We start from the raw sequence: 23,053 nt of genomic DNA on the forward strand, positions 1-23,053 counted from the left end.
TTCATTTACCGTACCGTGAATACTGTTTGACATACGTAAGTGGTTCAGATATACTGTATGGCAGGGGTATTCAACTAGGTTAGGCAGGGGGCCACAATTGTAAAATTACTTAAAGTCGGGGGCCACACAACAAAAAAGAAAAGTTAACACATCTGGTGCCAACCCCGAGTTTCCCGAGTTTGAAAAGGTACTACCGCTGTGCCAACCCCGAGTTTCCCCGAGTTTGGGCCGTAATTTTTTTTTTTTTTCAAAAAATGTTTTTTCAAAAAAAAAAATTGGGACCTCCAGAAATGTATTAGGCATGATCGCGATCGCGAAATTGCATGTTTAACCCCCATACCAACCCATTCTTTCAAACATGGCAGCCATGTTTGTTTACATCTGAAGAAAACATAATGGCTGATAAATCATGAATGCCTGAACGGATTTCCAAGCGGATTTTTTTGTTTGAAAGCTGTGAACAGTGTGCACACACGTGGTACATCATCTAGGCATGGGCGTGCACTTTTTACACAATTGCGCAATTACATGGAAGTCTATGGTAACCATGGCAACATAGGACATTGAAGAGAAAAAATCATAGCAACATAAGTGTTAATGGTCTAATCAGAAACCGTATATGAGTTTTAAGTGCAGTTCCTCCATTACAAGCCATCTCCCTCAATTTGTAGCTACCCATTTCTGAGTTTTGAGTGGACTCCAATCACTATCATGATGCTCCAACTCCCAACTGATGGTTCATTGCGCTCTCTCTCTTTCTCTCTCTGTGTCCTCTCCTTCTTAGACGAAAGTAGTCAGAAATGGTCCAATCTTATAATGAGCTTATTGAAGACCAATTATATGAACATAGGCTGAAAATCGGTGAAGAGGTCTTTTAACACGTCATCTCCATCGATTTGTAGCCATTTCTGAGTTGTGGGTGGATTTTGAGCATCACATAAAAGAAAGAATTCTCCATGTACATCCATTGCCATCTAACATATAATTTAGCGAATGTCTGAGTGTCTGTCTCAGCGTTTCTCCTCGGTGGCTGGAGCAATTGATCTGAAATCGCATCACCATCAGCATATGAACACACCTGACATAACTGTGAAGCCCGTTTGTCACTTTCACAAATCGTATGCTGTATAATAGCATTTTTATGGTGTATCTATATCTATTTAGACTACAGTACCTTTTGTGACCACACATGTTAAGGGAGGGGCGCTGTTGTTCAGGCCATGCACAATCACACACAAACCCACACACACACACACACACACACACACACACACACACACACACGGGGGGGGGGGGGGGGGAGTGTGTGTGTGTGCAGGCGGGCGGGCCGGGGGGGGGGTGCCGGCCCTGTTACAGATGTTGTCCAAAATCATGCAGATCGGTACACAGTATCTCTGTAGCCGTTAAATGGAACGGGTATTTCTTACATTGATGCTCCTACATATTAGCATGCAAGCACCAGTTAAAGTTACTTTCCATCCCTCATATACTGTGTGCACAGTGCACATCCCATAATCCACACACTGCACATCATTTCGGAGCTCATATCTTTGAACGGGTAAGGGCTAGTTAGCTTTTACACAGTAGTATGTTTCATTCAATCACTCACTCAAGGGCGTCCCGAGACTCCCGACTCCCGGGCTGAATGTCATGATGCTGCGACTCTCAACAGAGAGTTTTCATTCAAACAACCATGTCAGCTTGGCTCCACTACTCACTAGTCCCCAAAATGTACATAATGTGTCCATTATCATCCTATTGGACCTACCGGTATAGCACATAACATCATCATGTTGTACTATCCCTTAATTATTAACCATGAACGGGTTTTGGTTGAAGTAATGAAAAACATTTAAAATCCTTTACAACCAAACATCCAAGATTATTATAATTTTTTTGGAATATGGAATGTGTTCCAGGGCCACAAGAAAACTCCCCACGGGCCGAATTTGGCCCGCGGGCCGCCAGTTGAATATCACTGCTGTATGGTGTAGAGACAGACTAAGGTTAAAAGAGGGCATCATCATACATTGACTAGCTGAACACACATGTGAACACACATAAACGTCGCTTCGGTTCGGTGTCTGTTTCTCTTTCTCTCTCTCACCCGGCCTGAACCCTACAAATGGATTTAACACTAGGGTATTACCATGGCAACAATGTAGGCCCAAATCGCCCCTGGATTGTATCATGCTGTTCCATGCAACATTTGTTAGACTTGAGTGACGTTTACCACAGCAGGTCAAATAGCTCACAAGAGGCCATTAGCACTTAGCGAGATACACATTCTAAATTAAAAGAGCATGGCAGTTCAAAGGCCTAGACATATTTAAATGAGTGCACCACAAGCTGAGAAAATTATGTCGTTTAAATTGCCAACCGCCAGGTTGACAGCCGTGCCACATTGATTGATTGATTGAAGACTTTATTAGAAGTTTGAATAGGAAAAAGTTTCATGTCAGTACAGTTCACTGTTACAAGGTCAACTAAAAGGAGATCCAATAAAGCCTTTCGGCTTGTTTACATAGGAAACCTTTATGTATATAAAATATAACAAATAATAATATAACATTGAATCACAGACAGACAGAACACAGTACTATGCAGAGGATATCATCAATAGCAAAAAAAAAAAACAGCCGTAAAACTGAAAAAAAAATGAATTAAAGAAGAAAATAAATTAAATATATTTACAGTGGAAAAGGGGAGGTAAGTAATAGCAGCCACCTGTAAGTGACTTTTCAGACCGATTTTAAAGGAAGTTACGGATTTACACTCCTTTAAGGCTTTCGGTAGGGCGTTCCACATGTTAGTGGTATTGCAGGATTCAACCTGAGTTTGGCCATCTGTTAGTGCAGTCTTAAGGTCATGCACTACCTCTTGTGAGGCAACCAGACCAGACTGTAATGACCTCAGTGTAGGATGATTCACTGAATCTTCATCTTGAAAGGACAACTACATTTTGCCAGCTCCATTACAACCTGCTAGAGCATCCCTTACCCCTTGGTTATGGTTGGGAACTTGTGAATTGGAAGTGCCAACCAGTGCATCAAACCCTTCCCCCCTTGCCCCAGCAGCTCCCACCTTGTGACTCTACAGATGACAGTAGTACTGATGATAAGTGGAGCCAGCAACAAGCCCAACAACAACAGAGACAACACACTGACTGATCTCAGTCCACTCTCCTTCCCTCCTACCTGTAGGATATCCTTGTGTTCAAAATAAATAAGTCCTTAAGGTAGTAAACAGCTTTCCTTCCAAACACAAGACGTTGTGATCATGTTTAAATCATCCACCCGCACCGCTGGATTAAGAATTGACGTCTTGTTGTCTTCCCAGCTGTAGCCTATAACTCCTTAAGCAAGCCTCTTCTGAAACTTTAACAAATGCACTGATCAACAGCTAGAGAGAAGGTGACATTTTAAGTCCCTATAGAGAGGTTTAAACGAACCAAAAAGCAGTGACATGGGGTATTTATTTTTTTAGTTTTTGTATATAATTGAAAGGCATGAGACTATAATGACATAAGGTACATTTCCCACCTTGAACATTCAAATGCAGACAGGCATATACTGCTATGTGTTTGAATTGGGAAACCTTATTTATTTATTTTAGCTTTTAGTCAAAATAAAATATTTCTTCATTAAGATTTTGTTTGATAAGATCTATACGTTTTGCTATAATCATGCTGCTCTATTACAATGACACAAATCTATAACAGCAATGTTTAAACATGTTTAAGACCACAGAAGGCCTAGTATTATTCTTTTTTTTATTAATATTCTTTTTGTAATCACTTGGCCTTTCGGTGCATGGGCATCAATATTATATCCATATCATGATATTAGACTGGATAATTATCATCTGTGATTTGGGATATTGTACTATAGTATGGCATAAGTCTTATTTGTACTTATTTGTGGTTCTTAGATAGAAATGGGTATGGGGAAAAATCAACTGTACCGGGAGACTTATTTAAAAATATATATTTAATGAAATAGGTTTGATTAAAAGTAATCCAAAAGTAACTGAAAGTAACTAGTAGTACTTTTAAGTAAGGAATACTTTTTAAAAGTAACCTTCCCAACCCTGGTGCTAATTTAGAGAGAGACTGAACAAAAATTAATCCATATTGTTCACCTTGTGTGACTGATTGATGTCATGTAAAAACATTTACAATTGCATTTTGGTTCAACATCACATTCAGCAATGGAGTAGCATACTACTACTGATTTATTTAGTGTAAAACTCCCTCAAACCTAAACCACAGCAACCAAAGGTAATTTGGGGAGACCTATTGTTTTAATTTGAAGACGAGCTATTAATTTAGCCTACCTACCTAAAAAAAAGAAAAGAAAAAAAAAGTCTCGGCTCGGTCTCGACCCCCGTTGGTCTCGGACTCAACTCGGTCTCGATCCCCGTTGGTCTCGGACTCGACTCGGACTCGACCCCCTCCCAGGGGCTCTTGACTCGGACTCGACTCGGACTTGAACCCCATATGACTTGGACTTGACTTGGACTCGCTTTAGGTGGACTCGACTACAACACTATGTATCAAACACAGGTGCATATGGGCTGTTCTGTCCGTGACAGCAGCTGTGGTGATGTCGGTCTATGCGTTATAATGCGTACATCTATGGCGGTAGTCTCGTGCTCATATACGGACACTCATACATACTGTACATACACACAAAGCCAGACGTAGGAGCGGTTAGCACCGCTCAAAAAGTAAAAACTTCTTCCCCTACGGATTATTTCTCAAAATCTGACTGGAGCTGCTTGTTACCAGCCGGGACATCGTATAGTTCGTATTGTTTCCAACGTGTGAGTCTGTGTGTGGTCGTGGGAACATCATTTTGTCACCCTGATAGTGTCACAACTGTGCAAGATGCAGTCATGAAACATTGTGGCCCGAGCAAGGGCACCAAAGGTTATACTGGCCAGCTATGCCATTCATTTCCATTAGCATTGCTACAACATGTATGTACATGTACATGTACATCTATAACATGCATTTGGATATAAGTAAATGTTAGAGCCCATTAATAAGGGGCCTCTGAGGCTTTTATTCTCTCAGGGCCAGATTTAAAAAGCTTTATATTGTGTCACCTATTAGAAACACGGATGATATTTATGAAACAGCGGGCAGACCCGGAAATGCAGTTTGCTGTCATTATAAGTGCACCTCCTGTGAAAAGTGCGGTTGATTACGCATTTTGCTGGATGTCTCATGCAATTAGCAGCAAGGGGCAGTTTTGAGTGGAAGTCTCCGATTTTATAGAGCATACTGTACAGTATGTGCAAATCAGGCTGGCTTTATTAAAGGAACCTCGTGGTGGGAACGCTTCTGTGTCATTATAGTTGAAAATATACATATTGTCTCTCGTTTGGAGACCTCACATACTCACAAACGTGTTACTTTTAGAAAAGAAAAACACGCAAAAATAGCAGATTGACAAACTCAAAACGCTGTGAAAAAACTAAAAGTTATAACATTCAGAAAACTTTAGTTTTTGAAGGTGTTTTTAGTATCAGACTCAGGTCTTAGAGAGATATTATACTTTAGGTGTAAGCAGTAATGTAATAATTAAGGAATCAAAGAACTGTCCCCAAATTCCCATCTGTCCCAAAATCAGCATCCTTGCAAACTTAGTGAACACTCAGGCTTCTGGATAAATACAATCTACAATGGCACTGCACCACCATAGCCCACATTGTCATGCATGTCTCATATTGTCTCATGTGGATGACAGAGACATATAAGTGAAATCCTGATCAGCGACACGCTGTGCTCACGTTGTGTCAAATGTTGGCAAAATGTGGTTCGCGGGCCCAACAGGAGCGGAATTGGGACGGTCCTCGCACCAAGGAGCGGAGGAGAAACCTCGCTCCTCTCTGGCGCATTTTAAAACTCGCTCGCTCGTGCTCGTATTCAAACGTTGTATTCTTATTCTTATAGGCCTACTCTTATTAAGAATAAAAGGCAAATAAGAACAGGTGATTATTCTTATTTATTTTTTGCACATGAGAGTGGTGATAACCTGCCCGCCCGCCAATTGAGTCTAAAAACCTTAGTGTGTGTGTGTGTGTGTGTGTGTGTGTGTGTGTGTGTGTGTGTGTGTGTGTGTGTGTGTGTGTGTGTGTGTGTGTGTGTGTGTGTGTGTGTGTGTGTGTGTGTGTGTGTGTGTGAGCAAAACACGAATGCTTGCGTTTGGTGCTGTATTGTACCTGTGGTGCCTGGGTCTCTGTTGGAGAGGTTTTGGTGGCACTGCAGTTTGATGTCATAAAGGATAAACATCTGCTCTTGAGCGGACATGGCCCCGTCAGACCCCATCTGTAGAGTGCAGGAACAGAAACAATATCGGATGAACTGGCGCACCCCAATTAGCCTGTGCTACTCATGAGAAATGCTACTCAATGAGACGAGAGGGAGCAGATCTAATACTTTAACATGCTCGGCGGGCGTGTGATTTGCATGGTGAGAATATCATCAATATTCATTACTCGGTAACAGGCATTGAGGGTGGTCACTTCTTCAATCAAGTGCAGTGTGTGGGTTATGGGGTGTGCACTGTGCACACAGTATATGAGGGATGGAAAGTAACTTTAACTGGTGCTTGCATGATAATATGTAGGAGCATCAATGTAAGAAATACCCATTTCATTTAATGGCTACAGAGATACTGTGTACCGATCTGCATGATTTTTGGACAACATCTGTAACAGGGCCAGACACCCCCCCACACACACACACACACACACACACACACACACACACACACACACACACACACACACACACACACACAGCTGGTTAAACATGTTGCCTCATGCTAGATGCAGAATAGATAAGCCTCATGCTAGATGCAGAATAGATAGTAGATACACCATAAAAATGCTAATATACAGCATACGATTTGTGAAAGTGACAAACGGGCTTCACAGTTATGTCAGGTGTGTTCATATGCTAATGGTGATGCGATTTCAGATCAATTGCTCCAGCCACTGAGGAGAAACGCTGTGACAGACAGACACTCAGACAGACAGACATTTGGAAAATTATATGTTTGATTAGGTGTGGAGCAGGTGAATCTTCTTGAGGTTTGCATGTTAAGCGTGAATTACGCTTCGTCGCGCAACAGTGTTGCGTATCAAAAATAGCAGACCTACAAGCCCATAACAGGTCATGGATGCGACAGGTGTGAGCTTGTAGGTCGGCTATTTTCGGTGTGCAACAAAGAAGGAATTGGGCTTTATCGAGCCTTAGATGGGACTGTCTCCATTCAAGCTGTGCATTTGTTGCCCGAAGAGGTCAGAGAAATCATTTCACTCCCTCATTCACTCGTTCACTGTTCAGGCCTGTTTTGAAAGAAGCCAGTGATTTTTTTTTAAAGGGATGGTGTCAGGTCATTCCACATTTTGGTGGCAGAAATAATGTTAAATGCGCATGGCCAAATTATACTATATTGATATATACCACACACATCTCAGGTTTGAATTCTGGCTGGGATTGCTCCAGTGAGCTTGCCCATGGACAGTTAAAGTGGTGGTGATACTAAATTATATTGGTCTTTTCTATGGCCTTCATTCAGAGACAGACCTTTGAACAGCTCTGCAGAAATGCAAAACTGCAGTGCACAAAGGTAGAAACGTGCTGCTTCGCATAAAAAACACCCAAAAAGTGGAAAAAGCGGCAATAAAACTTTGGCTTAAATGCAAAAAATATATAAATAACATTTAGTAATCCGCTACATACTCTAGACTAGAGCATTTTGACCAAAGCCTTCATCTTTGTGAGTAAAATGACAGTTTTGTGTACGTGAATGTGCATCTCAATGTGTGGTTGACACGTCTATTAGTTTTCAGAGCCTTCATGTTTGTGTGTGCAATGTTGGTTTTGTGTGCATGTTTGCATGTATATCAACATGTATTCGTATGTAATCATGTACAGTATGTATTAGGTTTGTATTCATGTCTTTGGCAACTATTTATTTAGTTGTACATCCAAGCAGATATCAACACTATATTGTTATGTCATAATGCAAATTTACAAGCACATAAATTATACACACAAAAACACAGATACACATCTGCACGAGCACGCACACACAAGCATGCGCGCATGCGCGCACGCACACACACACACACACACACACACACACACACACACACACACACACACACACACACACACACACACACACACACACACACACACACACACACACACAGCCACTGAACAGTTCCATATCAGCATATCTAATAAGTCTACTCATTCTGAATAATAACCTTGCTTGTCATGAATTTATGAAGAGATAATTGCACATGTAATTGAAAAGTGACATGCACAATTATTGAGGAAGAATGAGAGGGTACTTTTTAAATTCAAAGAAATAGGAGGATATCCTTGATATTCAGTGAAAAAGACACAGACCTATTGAGTTGGAACAGGAGTGAAGACTGTGCCAGATAACAATCACATCTGATGACAACTCTTTCCCCAAGACACACCTGAACAATCATGCCTGATTACAACTCTTCCCTTCTCTCCTCCCCTATACCAGTCAGTGATGTATATAATATCCTGCTACAGTATAATCAGTGTGTTCTGTCTCGCACACATGGCTTGCAAACTCTGTCTCACTAGCCTTTCTTTCTCAAACAAACAACTTTTAAAAGCTAACTCAGTACTCACCACCAAGGACCTCAGCAAAAGTTCAGAACTGGTGCTCCGGGTTTCCGAAGGATGAAAATGTACCTCGCTCCACGTGATTAGACGACTACTCCCAACACCAGCCTAGTTCTGCAGCTTATTCTCATCTGCCAATGGCTGCCTTCCCAGCCCTTTTCCAACTAATATATTACACTACAAAGCCATGTGCAGCAACTATTTTTGGAGACACATACGACACATAATAACACCTGGAATCCACCAGAGGTGCCTGAGTAAAATCCTGAACATATCCTGCAAAGAGAAACACACTAACGCCTAACGCTTGAGGAAGCGGACATCGATTGCATCGCTGCTATCATCATCAAACACCAGCTGAGATAGATAGGCCATGTTGTACGAATTCTTGATACATGATTTTCCAAAACAGGTCCTTTATTCACAGCTAAATGCTGGCCAGTGAGCTCCTGGAGGTCAAAAAAAGGGCTTCAAGGACAACATCAGGATCAACCTTCAAAGATTCCACATAAATAGCTCTAACTGGGAAGACCTTGCTCAAAACAGAACCACATGGTGATAAGGAGCCACCTTTCATGAAGACAATCTCAGCCAGGATGCCTGAACTAACCATTCTCTCCATTCACAGCCCTCACTCTCAGCCAATGATCTCCTACAACCTCGGCCACTATCACATTCTTACCCATTCAGAACGGGTACACATTATTGTGTATCATTATTTTATGCTTTAACTATTGAAAAATAGTATATACAAGCTCACAGCGCGGCACCGAGTGCCGCGCTGCGAGCTTGTAGATCTGCTATTTTTGAAAAATCTTGAAAATTTGAAATTTGACCGGATTCTATACTTCTTTTGTCTTTTGAATACTTCTAAGATTTTTTGAAAAACCTATGTTTCTATGTCAGCAATCTGGCTAGCCATCGTCAAAGAAAAGGTCCTTTTCACTTAAATGGAGCTCAGTTAGTCTGTTCTTGAGAGACCACTATGTCAGTGGTGCTGAAAACCTTTTCATGTGAAGGACCCCCAAAATTATATTTATTTGGCCATGGACCCGCATCTCAAAATATTTCGTTCCAGGGACCACCCAGAAGCTAAATTTGAGTTACAAACGTTCGCTTTGAAAATAGATATATTCAAAGATTTGCACACATTTTCACGACTTTTTCAAAAATAGCAGATCTACAAGCTCGCAGCGCGGCACTCGGTGCCGCGCTGCGAGCTTGTATATCTGCTATTCTTCGCTGGTTAAAGGATTCAATAATTCTAGGCCTAAATGGGTTAACTACAGTAACTTATTGTAAGTTGCCATTAGATCTTCAGCTTAATGGCCCAGTGTTCCTTCACCTATGTTCAACCCTCCTACACCAGTAAGACTCCCTAATCGGGAGATAAGCGTCCGTCAGGTCGCAGCGTGATTTTAGGGCAAAATGTGTAGGAGCAGTGTCCAAAAATATGTTTGAAAAAATCAGCCTGATGGTGGCGCTATATGGGAGAGATCCATGTTGATGAGATGAGTGTAGACATACTGTGTAGCGATTTGCGTGATTTTAGGGAAAAATCTGTAGGAGTAGTGTCCAAAAATGTGTTTTAAAAAGTCAGCCTGAAAGTGGCGCTAAATGGGACAGATCCATGTTGAGGACATGAGTGTAGACATAATGTGTAACGATTTGCGTGATTTTTGGCCAAAAATTGTTGGAGCTGTGTCCATAAATGTGTTTTGCAAGAACCGGCCTCATGGTGGCGCTAGAAGAGGGTCATGTGAGAATTGATGGGTTGTGGTTGTGGTTTGGCAGGCAAGGAGTGTGTGTGCAAAATTTTGCATGGATCGGGGCAACGGTTGCGGAGATATGAGCAGGGGAAAAGTGTGACGTGTGACAGACAGACTGACTGATGGACAGCTGGTCGAGGTTTTGATAGTAAATGCGACCTGATGGTTGCAATTATCTCTTTTGTCTTCATACTGTAGACATATGGACACTCGTCACCACTAATGGAACATTAGTGGCGACTCATGTACACCATGTCTACACAGTATAATGGAACTATTGTGAAACATAAAAAGGACTTGTATACAGCTCCATTAACACTCCTTTATCAACTTAGCATTCAATAATGGCAAATCTCTCCTCCTGAAAGGTTTATGACAGAAATAACCAAGTTTGTGCACCACTGTGGCAGGTGAGGTGATTGAATAACGTGTTGACAACAGTCATGAGCAGAATGGGAACATAAGGTACCGGTACATGTGACCAAGCGCAGGTACATGATTTGAGGCGCATTTTGTTCCAAAAATGTGTTTTGAAAAAGTCGACCTGCTGATGGCACTATAACAGACCAATGTGAAAAGCAGTGTTGATTTCGTCGACTAAAACTATGACAAAAATGTTTGTCGACTGCATTTTTTTCGATAAAATAACTAAATAAAAACTAAATAAAAAGTAATCTGTGATGACTAAAACTAAGACTAAATATATTGTCAATTTCGTCAACAAAATAAAAACTAGACTAAAACGTTAGGGAGGGACTAGTGGAGAAGAGAGTAATTTTATATTTGGTTGCTCTCAGGTTTTGTGTGCTGAAAATAGCAGATCTACAAGCTCACAACGCGTCGCGCTGCAACGCGTTGTGAGCTTGTAGATCTGCTATTTTCAGCAAGCAACCAAGTGTAAAATCAGTCATTACGATGCCATCAAGGCCTGTCAAAAAAAAAATCAGTTGACTAAATCACCTGTAGATTTAGTCAACTAAAATCGTATGATATTTAGTCGACTAAAATTAGACTAAAACTAATACTTTTCAGGTGACTAAATTATGACTAAAACTAAAAGACATTTTATTCAAAAGACTATGACTGAAACTAAATCAAAATTTTCTGTCAAAAACAACACTGGTGTGGCATTTATTACTCTACTTTGGAATTACATGCAAAGTTTCACTGCAATCGGACGTTTCGTTTATGATTTGGGGAATTTTGTTCACAAAGTTTTACACTGATCGGTGGCAGTTATAGGTAAAAATCACACCTAGTGAAAAACACATTACTATAACCAAACTTGTATCTACAGAAAATTACTGAAGTGAGAGTTGCTATTTATGAGTTAATTTCATTAAGCGTCACGCAAAGCTTGGCCAGTGTGACCCCATGGGCATACAACACACTTTGAGCGCTTTGTGCCAAGATGTAGGCCAGATGTAGGCCACGCTTCAGAGCACAGACATTTTTTGGAGCAGGGTTATTTTTTGGGGCCCGGACAAAGCCAGATGTTGGAGCTTGTAGATCCTTCCAGGAGCACTGCTCAAAAACACGAATCGGCCTGTTATAACGCCACCATGAGGCACCAAGTGGCATTTCTTCAATTTAAACAAACAAATTCCATGAATATAAAAATATAAAGCCTAATAATTAAGAAGTAGTACAAATATGTGCTGATGTCATACCGTTTGTTTTGGATTCGTTTACATTTCTTCCTGAAAAACTGACTTTAGGCCATTAGTTTAAAAGGATGATGTTGTGTAATGCACATGCATGAAGGGCCCACATTTCAACCCCTGAATTTACGATGATCCACTCAGTATATAATGGTAAACCTTTAATATGTTATTTGGATGACCTTAGGTCATATTAAACATTGAATATTTGCTATTGCAATTCCCCCTGGGTCAAACCATATATTTACTGGACTATAATGACTTAATGACTTGTGCTGTGCGTTAAGCGTATAGCCTCGAGCCAGCCTTGAGCCATGCAGCCTCGAGCTGTTTCACACATTCAGATTTCAGCCTGCAGGATAGTAACAAACGTTCAAGGCAAATAGGCAGCTGCATGTGATATTTGTATAGCCTATTTCTACTCGTGAAGACTCGATTTGACCCAATTAAGGCTTGCTTGATTGATTGATTGAAGACTTTATTAGAAGTTTGCATAGGAAAAGGTACAGTTTCATGACGGTACAGTTCACTGGTACAAGGTCTACTAAAAGGAGATCCATGAAAAGACTAAGCGTATTTCCACAGGAAACCATTAAAGTATCTCATATAACATGAGATACATGAGATCCGAGCAAATGTGTTCAACTTGACTCTCGGAAGTTCGCCCTTTTTATCAATTGGCAGAGAGAATTAAGGCATAATGTCAAGCATAACTGTCTGTTTGCTGCCCTCTAGCGACGTCACGTCTACGTGTAATTAGGCTGTTACAACTTAGAAGAATGCAATATAAATTGTAAAAACTCACATTTTAATCACATTTTAATCTGCATTTTAATCTGCACTGCCATGCAGTGACATTTTACATTTGGGTCTTGATTAGCCTGTCTTAATTCCACCATCATCCCTCAGCCCTCTATGAAGCCACTATATTGCATTAAAGAAAATGTTTTACTATGAAGTTTTGGCAATAATTGATGTGCGTAGATAACAGGCACTATGCCCTGTACGTCAGTGGTTCTCAAAGTGGGGTCCGGGGAACCCCAGCTGGGGTCCTTGAGGGAGTTCCAGGGGGTCCCCAGCTAATAGTTAAGGAACCAAATGGACCCTAATGGTTCTGTAACTCAGAGAGTGCACTATCAGAGTTGAATTAACGTTGATTTTACAATATAAATTGGCGTCCCAGATAGAAATACCAAGGGGGTCCGTAGACTAATGCCCTTGTCAAACTGGGGGTCCTTGAAATTAAAATGATTAATAAGTAAAGAATGTTCTATTATTGGTGGTCCCTGGCATATCTTTTCAAATGGAGGTCCACGGGCTGATAGGTGTCAATTTGGGGGTCCTTGACATGAAAAAGTTTTGAGAACCACTGATATGCATAGTGTGGGGTGTATGAAATACTGGAAATAATTCTTGTGCGGATTGATTGTTTCCTTACCTGTGCCTCAACTAATGTCCAGGACATGAAGAACTTGGCCAGTTTCCACAAGGAGTTATTCATTCCGGCGTCAACAATGATGATCCTCTTGTTCATCGGTAATTGTGTGCATTCAAATAGCCTAAATAATCTTCCACTATAGTTGCGCTTCCAATAGACGTTCCTTAAATGTGAGTTAAGTAGCCTATTCCCATGCAGATCATCGTTCAGTGAGTGGAAGCTTAGAGTGTGTGCGCAAATGACAAATGTCGCACTTTTACAGCTCCAACACGTGTCGTGAAAACTGGTGTAAAAAAAAAAGAAAAAGAAAAAAGAAAAGGTCGTCATATTCCACACATGCCGCAGGTTCACAAAACTGTTTCCTAATCTGTTCAGTGAGTGGGTAAGGATCAGTGCAGTCCAAATACATTCCACCGTTTCTCCAGCCACGCATGTCTGCAGACGATTCTCTCTGATGATAACCCGTGGTGGAAAACGTAGTTTTACTCAAGTAAAAGTATCAATACTGCAATATATATAGAAATACTCTGGTATAAGAGTCCGGAATTCAAAATGTACTTGAGTAAAAGTACAAAAGTATTGGTATAAAAACGTAGGCCTACTTAAACAGACTTAAATGACCTAAAGTAAAAGTACTCATTAGAGTTTCCTATTTCAAGGTTTCAAATGTACAAACATTGTGTGAGCTTGTATCTGCAATTTTCAAAAATGGTCCAAATGTGTAGGCCTATAGGGCTGAAGTTATATGTACCCTATAAAGTTTTCAAATGAATGTAGACCTAGTGGAGTAAAAGTAGCCTACAAAAGCTGGATCCGAGATGTAGTGATGAAGTAGAAGCAAAATTATTGGAAATAAATTGTTACACCTCTAGATAACCTCTCTGTCAGAGGTTTATTGCTTTGCAGAAGCCAATCTTAACTCTGTGGACAGGTTTTAAATGGCTTTTGTAAGTGAGAGAAAGCCAAATTCTGCCTATTCTATCCTTTTGGCTATGCTGCTGATGAAGCACTGTCCATGGTGCTGAACAATCGTTTAAGACTTGGCAGCGATAAAGACTGCGAAACACACCTAGTTAGATACCAATAGTCTTTCTCTAAAATATCGAATCTCTAAATCAATATCAGTCTGATAAAAACACACACACACACACACACACACACACACACACACACACACACACACACACACACACACACACACACACACACACACACACACACACACTTATTTTGAAATAAATGAGAATAGGCTATTCTTCTCCTGTTCTCCAGTCAGAACAACTTAAGTCGTTAGAGAAGCTGCATGGAATCTACTCAGCAAACATTTGCTGATTTCCAGAGACACAAATCACAACCCATTGATTAGTTTAAGATTTTTAATTGTGAACTTTTGTCATCCAAGTTGCACAGCAGCACTGTAAAGTGAAATGCAGTCAGACACCTGGCAAATCACCCGTGCTATACTGTGTGTGTGTGTGTGTGTGTGTGTGTGTGTGTGTGTGTGTGTGTGTGTGTGTGTGTGTGTGTGTGTGTGTGTGTGTGTGTGTGTGTGTGTGTGTGCGCGCGCGCTCGTACGCGTGCTCGTGCGTGTTGTTGGTTGCTGTTACATAACTGTTGCTATTTTTGTTCTTCAGCTGCACTTTGTGCATGGGTCAGATATGCAGGTGTCCGTTGTTTGTTTTTTATACATGTAAATGTGTGTATTCGTCTCTCACAAATACACAGAGCATCAATTAGAACCGCAAATGGTACCATATTTCTATGAATGCCTTTAGCCAAAGCACTTTAGACACAATGCATGCACGCGCACACAACCGCACACCAGTGGTGGAGGAGACTAACATCAGGACCAGTTAAGGCCTATAGTCTGAGGTGAAGAGCTATCACCTCACATTTGTAGGTGATATGGGGATATGTCAGAATGGAAACCTGTCACCAGATTCTCAAGGTGAAAACTCTTCATGGAAATATGATGGCCTCCACTTTTATCAACTTATTAGGTGATATAGCTTATCACCTAAAAATGTGAGGTGATAGCTCTTCACATCAGACTATGATAAGGCCTTAACTGGTCCTGATGTTGGTTTCCTCCACCACTGGTGTGCGGTTGTGTGCAGGTTTCCATTCCGACACATTCCCATTCCAAACACCAGGTTAGCATTCACCAGCGTCGGCAGGTCAGCATTTCACCGGGTTAGCATTCACCACCAGCTTTAGTTTTACTGAGGTTAGGGTTAAGGTTAGGTTTAGGTGTTCGGAATAGCAATGTGTCGGAGTGCCGATAGCGATATGTAACTGATCAATCCATCCCCCAAGCCAAGGCATTTTATGGTGTATGCATCCTGCATCGTTCTTCTTAGCTATCATGAATGAGAAACCATGCATTTATTTAGTTGGGCTTGATGGGCTATTAAAGTTGATAAAGGCTACTGTAACCGTCATTAGTAAAGATGAATCAGCCAAGTGGAAATAATTAGCACTTATAGTGACAGAAATAAATCTTAAAAGCACTTAATTCTCTTCTTTTGAAGCACAAACTGTAACCCATCGTCACACAATTTAGTTTCTGGAAGATCCTTATTCTCCACCTCATTAAAAATAATCAGCCCCCTAAACAATGACACAAATCAAGAGTTTTCCTTTCTGTTAAGTATTAGATCAGTGTTGTGATCTAATACTGCTATTCCAGATGCCTAGTCCACCCCTGCTGTGTGCAAGTTTTCATCCAGGGGTGTCACAAGGGGGGGGGGATTGTGGGACTGAGTTACTAGGGCCCAAGGTGGAGGGGCCTTAATTATTTTATACTTTTGCTATTGAAAACAGATATACAAGCTCAAAGCGCAGCACCAAGTGCTGCGCTGTGAGCTTGTAGATCTGCTATTTTTTAAAAGTCGTGAAAATGTGTACAAATCTTTGAATATATGTATTTTTAGGTGAACATTTGTAACTCAAATTTTGGTTCTGGGGGATCCCTGGAACTAAATAGTGTGAGATGGCGGTCCTTGGTCAAATACATAATTTGTGGGGGTCGGGTTGAAATATTCAAAGACTTGCACACATTTTGAAGATTTTTCTAAAATAGCAGATCTACAAGCTCGGTGCTGCGCTGTGAGCTTGTATATCTGCTTTCTGACTTGGTTCACATAGCCAGCTACAGTCGCCAAGCGAAAAACCACAACACCTATCCCTGAAGGGCACTATTTTGTTACTGCAAGAGTGAAAGCATGATGAGGGCAAAGTAGAGCCTGATTTGTAGTTTGTTGTGCGACGGTGCCAAAAGTTCAAGCTCATGATGTGTGAGGTTGTATTATCTGCTATTGTGACATTTCCAACATGACAACGTTGAAAATTAACTGCATGTTGCTGTCATTGTGGGTGATCAGCCCCACTATCCCTGCTCCATATTGCCTGTCGACCGCATTGTGCTTGATAAAATGCCAGACAAATTCACAAAAGGATCAATAAATCAGTAAGTCAATAATAATGGACACACATTTTTTGTGATTAATACTTTTTATTGCTTTTCAGATTTTAACATACACATTTGAAGAAATACTGAACAGACCTATAAAAACCTTTTCATCACATCATCATTCATTCATTGGCTTCCGAAGTCCCACAGGACCATTGGATCAGCGCTTCTGGTTCTGGCTGGAGCAGCTCCTCTTGTGACTGTGGACTCCAATATGGGAGTGGCAGTCCTTCCGACACAGCTCACAGATGAAAGAGGTGGCAGGTCTTTCAGCCTGGTTTGTTCTTCTGTGGGCTCCTCTTCTCGTCCCACTGAAGCAGCAGGTGTTCTTCAAACCTCTGAAGCCCCTTCTGGGTTTCAAGCCTCCTGGTGTCTCTGTTTTTAACTGAGGCTTCCAATGTGGTTGTGTCATCGATGTGTGTCGATGTGTAAAAAGCCACCTTTTAGGTCTCGCTTGCATAGATCTTTGTGTCGTAGCTGTGGCCGACTGGCCGCCCTCGTGGCCTCTCTCCCGAAGTGAGCTCTCCATAAAGGAGGTCTTTAGGGATTCTGCCATCCTCCATACGCCACACATGACCCAACCAGCGAAGATGTCTCTGTTTAAGGAGAGTGTACATGGAGGGTATTTCTGCACAGGAGAGTGTTTTTTGCAGGTCGTTCAGTCAGAGTGTATCAACAAAGCAACTGGGTTAAGGCAGCAGAAGCTTGTGATTGGCTGCGCGGAGGTGACTAAAGTCTGGGGGATGGAGATACACTAAACCTAACCTTAACCCTAACCCTAACCTCAGTAAAACTAACCTGGTGAATGCTAACCTGCCGACACTGGTGAATGCAAACCTGGTGAAATGCTAACCTGCTGACGCTGGTGAATGCTAAACAGGTGAATGTTAAACTGGTCGGACCAAAGGTCTTGTTTGGGACACGATCAACACAATACTGATTTATTTTTTGTGTTTGTGTTTTGAGATATTTTAGTATTTCAGCATGAATGATGATGCATTTTGCATCATATGAGTCATGCTGCATCATATGATGCAAAATGCATCATCATTCATGCTGAAATACTAAAATATCTCAAAACACAGATTGAACACAAACAATAACTCAGGATTGTGTTGATCGTGCCCCAAACAACAATAAAATAAGAACTGGTTGCCTCAGAGGTGAACTGGCCCTTTAAAGACCTGCAGGGGCCAATTACATCCCTGTTGGGCACCTTGTCTTCCCAAGAGATGCAGAGAATTCGCCGAAGACATATGGATATGGAATATGGCATATGGAAGGCATGAAGTCTCCTTTCCTGATGAGCCTTGAGTGTCCGAAGCCGCGTCTCAAGTCCTTAAATTATTCCTATTTCCTTCACTTGTTTCCTATTTCCTTGTCTGTTAGTCCCGCCCACTGGGAGTTGGCCTATCACCTGTGATGATGTCATCAGAAATGGCCAATGGGACGTCTCCTCTTCTCTATTTCCTCAATGGGAGGGACTAACATACAAGCAAGGAAATAGGAAATAGGATTCGATTTAAGGACTTGAGACACAGCACATGTCTCACAGGCATACAGGAGTGTGCGCACTACACATGCCCTATACCTACACTTTAATGTGGTCTGTGAGTTTGGTGTCTTCCGTACCCTTTTTTGTCAGCCTGGCAAGAGTGGTAGAAAAAACCTTTTGTACATAACAATATCACAAGCAATTTTATACAGAAAAAGAAAAACAAGAACAAACAAACAAACATACAAACGGGCATCATTTTCTCACAGGCTGTGAGCTATGCATTTGTGAAATACATGTAAATGCATGTTGTATTTGTTTATCTTTTTGATTCTAAATCGTTTTCCAGATTTGGTCCATCCTATAAGATTTAAGGCTTCTTATTTCTCTTGCACAAAGCTTTTATATTCCTCTGTGCTTTTCAGATTCCAACTGGCCCACAACTTTGAATCCCAAATATAGAGTATGAATGAATGGTTCCCTTATTCATAATCCCAGAGCAATACCTCAAACAACAAACTTGTCTGCCTTGGGGCTACATTTTATGCAGGTTTGGGCAGTAGCAATTAGTTGATTTAGAGAAAGAACATTTCCTAGTAGCTTCACTAATTTCAGAATGAGATGATACAAAAGCTACATCACTTTTCAGTGTCACGACTGTGGAATAAACTCTCCATCGCTGTCATAAATGCAGACTCATTACCAAGTTTCTGCACAGGAGAGTGTTTTTTGCAGGTCGTTCAGTCAGAGTGTATCAACAAAGCAACTGGGTTAAGGCAGCAGAAGCTTGTGATTGGCTGCGCGGAGGTGACTAAAGTCTGGGGGATGGAGATACACTAAACCTAACCTTAACCCTAACCCTAACCTCAGTAAAACTAACCTGGTGAATGCTAACCTGCCGACACTGGTGAATGCAAACCTGGTGAAATGCTAACCTGCTGACGCTGGTGAATGCTAAACAGGTGAATGTTAAACTGGTCGGACCAAAGGTCTTGTTTGGGACACGATCAACACAATACTGATTTATTTTTTGTGTTTGTGTTTTGAGATATTTTAGTATTTCAGCATGAATGATGATGCATTTTGCATCATATGAGTCATGCTGCATCATATGATGCAAAATGCATCATCATTCATGCTGAAATACTAAAATATCTCAAAACACAGATTGAACACAAACAATAACTCAGGATTGTGTTGATCGTGCCCCAAACAACAATAAAATAAGAACTGGTTGCCTCAGAGGTGAACTGGCCCTTTAAAGACCTGCAGGGGCCAATTACATCCCTGTTGGGCACCTTGTCTTCCCAAGAGATGCAGAGAATTCGCCGAAGACATATGGATATGGAATATGGCATATGGAAGGCATGAAGTCTCCTTTCCTGATGAGCCTTGAGTGTCCGAAGCCGCGTCTCAAGTCCTTAAATTATTCCTATTTCCTTCACTTGTTTCCTATTTCCTTGTCTGTTAGTCCCGCCCACTGGGAGTTGGCCTATCACCTGTGATGATGTCATCAGAAATGGCCAATGGGACGTCTCCTCTTCTCTATTTCCTCAATGGGAGGGACTAACATACAAGCAAGGAAATAGGAAATAGGATTCGATTTAAGGACTTGAGACACAGCACATGTCTCACAGGCATACAGGAGTGTGCGCACTACACATGCCCTATACCTACACTTTAACTCTTATACTGCTTTGAACGTTCCTGTTCGCCCCAATCCCCAAGAGACTTCCGTGCCGATACGGCCGTTCGTTCGTTTGATGTTTTTTATGGATTATGATAAAAGCGGTCCTTGCACAACTTTTGAATGCATAATTGGTCGTTGGTGTCGTTTTGAGGACAGCCGGAAACCCTTCATAAAAAAAAGAAGTAAACAGACTGTCCTGGCTCCGCCTGCCCAGTAGAGAGCGACTCTGAGCCTGCCTAGCTGTTAGCCTTGAGGGAGTCGGGACTATATTGTTTTTTCATCGGACTGTTAGTAGAGAGAGAGAGAGAGAGAGAAACGTTGGTAAAAGCGATCATTTTGTCGGAAATCAGTTGTATTATAGTATTAGTAGTAGGCCTATAGTAATTGTAGTAGGTAGTAGTATTTAGCAGTACTAGAATATTGAGATGTATTAGGCCAAGTAGTTGGCCAACTCAGCCTCAACTTGCTGGTATCATTCCGCCGCCGAAGCGCGACCCAACCCCCCCGGGCCGAGGGGCAGCAGCCAGCAGCAGATCCACGGATAGAAACAAACTTTTGTTAGAATTAGGATTACACAACCTACCCATGTTGTTGACCCAGGACCAGCGAATGGTGGTGGTGGTCGTGATGATGATGATGATGATGATGATGAAGAAGAAGAAGAAGAGAAAAAGATCACTGTAGCCGTTGGTATTGAACATAAAAAGATTCCATTTCTTGGTGCTGTTGGTCGTGATGATGAAGATGGTGCCAGTCGCGAAGAACCGGGGTCCAAAAGTGGATAAGAGCCTCATATTGTGGAAACCGATCCCGACGGAGCTCGACCCCCGTGCAGGATGGATCCGCGCCCGGCACAGGGGCTCACATCGCCGCAGCAGCAGAGACGATGCACCGCCGCGCCGCCACCGCGAAGAGACAGACGAAGAATGGCTTCCGCGAGACCCCTCGGAGAACAGATGCCATGATTCTACAGTCCAAAGTGGTAAGACGTAAATCCAGTGCATGTATACTGTATGTGATAAAATCGCAGGGCCGCGACCCTCTAGTGTGATAAAATCGCTTCAGGCGTTCTTTCCACCGCATCCGTGATGAAGCCCTGCAGGCTCAAGGCTCAAGCCGAGGCTTATCTCTATTGCGAATAAACCAGTGGGATCCGGTCTAGAGCCCGCCTACTGCATCCGGCTATTTACACGTACACATACATGCAAGAATTGTTTCCGTATCCGGACCGGATCAGCAATTTGATCCAAGCATAGAGTTAAGATCCAAGTGCATGAGTTTGTTTTTGTCGCTATACAGGACACACGTGGAGTTCCTATCACGCGCGTGCACTGCACAGCTACTATGATTTTTTATTTGATGGGAATTTAGGATTTATTGGCTTGGTTTGTGTGTGCGTGCGTACGATGCGTGTGTGTGAGAGAGGGAGAGGTTTCTTTAGTCTACATCTCTGATGATGATGATGTAGCCTTTCAATTCAATTCAAAGGAGCTTTATTGGCATGAGAAAACATACGTTTACATTGCCAAAGCAAGTGTTACAAATAAAAACTGTTGAAAATGGGGAACATATAGTCTATACAGTTGGAGGGAGTACAGCTTTGTGTAAACAGAGCTATGTTGCATTGTGACATTTTATATATTATACATACAGGGTATAAAGGGCATTTCACTGTGACAGTAAATGCATGGTAACTATTTACTATATCTGCATTTTATGTATTACATATGAACTTATTGTAAGTCACTCATATTTGCTAATGTCAAAATTGTAAATTGATTTGTTTACATATAAACTATTTGATATTTTCCTGGCTTTAGATGATGAGTCGGATGGAGAGGTGCCGGGGACTCCTTGTGTTCTTAGGTCTATACCGTTTGAAGGTAAGGAGAAAACAAAAACTGATGCATTTTGTATAATTCTATAGCATTTTAGAGTAGATACAGCTATCTGTTTGTTCAATGCTTTTATCATTTACATCATAATGTCATGGACCTGTCTGAGACATGCTGGGTGTGTAAATAATTGATTTCATTTTGTGCACATCATGTTTACTAGTTTATATTTTACTACTGTGATTTCAGAAGAGTCGAGTGCAGCACAGCCTACTTCTTCATTGCCACATCGTGGTCATCCAAGGACAAGGATAGGTAAAGAACACCTTTTTTCTGTAAATCAGACTTAGCACCAGACGCGTTGTGAGCTTGTAGATCGGCTATTTTCAGCACACAACCAAGTGTAAAATCAGTCATTACGATGCCATCAAGGCCTGCCAAAATAGATTTTAGTCGACTAAATCAACTGTAGATTTAGTTACCTAAAATCTTATGATGATCAGTCAACTAAAACTAGACTAAAACTAAAAGACATTTTATTCAAAAGACTACGACTGAAACAAAATCAAAATTTGCTGTCAAAAACAACACTGCTTACTCGTAGTAATTATGTATTTGTATAATTTACAGATCGACCATGGGCTCGTGTACGTGGTAGGTGTAGGGGTGCAGAGTTCAGCAGACCCGGAGGAGCCTGGCTGGAGTGAAACAGAATGGAGCCAAGAGTCCCAAGATCCAGTGGACTACCTGGAACTGATAACACAGGTCCAGATGCAAAGAGTGGTGACAGGATGTTCAAAATACGCCCAGTTCTAGATTATCTCCAAAATCCGTGAACTGTACAAACCAAACAAAGATATTTCCATTGATAGGTACACTTTTATTCAAAGGGCGCCTAAATTTCAAGGTCTACAATCCACAGAAACCAGTGAAATATGGGATAAAATCTTATATTCTCTGTGATTCAGGTACAGGTTACTGTTTCAATATGAAACCCTACTGTG

At 41.4% G+C, this 23,053-nt stretch overlaps 1 protein-coding gene and 1 long non-coding RNA gene across 2 annotated transcripts in view; both read right to left on the reverse strand.

The window, feature by feature from the left end:
* The window catches only part of pth2ra (parathyroid hormone 2 receptor a), a gene marked incomplete at both ends in the record, with an annotated part of 76,966 nt that extends 70,632 nt beyond the window's left edge, over positions 1-6,334 (reverse strand). The window contains one exon of the mRNA XM_080753008.1: positions 6,229-6,334. Within this exon, the coding sequence (XP_080609134.1) occupies positions 6,229-6,334 (106 nt within the window). The remainder of the gene's footprint in view (positions 1-6,228) is intronic.
* Positions 1-23,053, reverse strand: part of LOC308308325 — an 839,845-nt gene that overhangs the window by 775,749 nt on the left and 41,043 nt on the right. The window lies entirely within an intron of this gene.

The sequence above is a fragment of the Nannobrachium achirus genome, assembly GCF_963921795.1.
Source record: "Nannobrachium achirus genome assembly, chromosome: 22".
In the NCBI taxonomy this organism is placed as follows: domain Eukaryota; kingdom Metazoa; phylum Chordata; class Actinopteri; order Myctophiformes; family Myctophidae; genus Nannobrachium; species Nannobrachium achirus.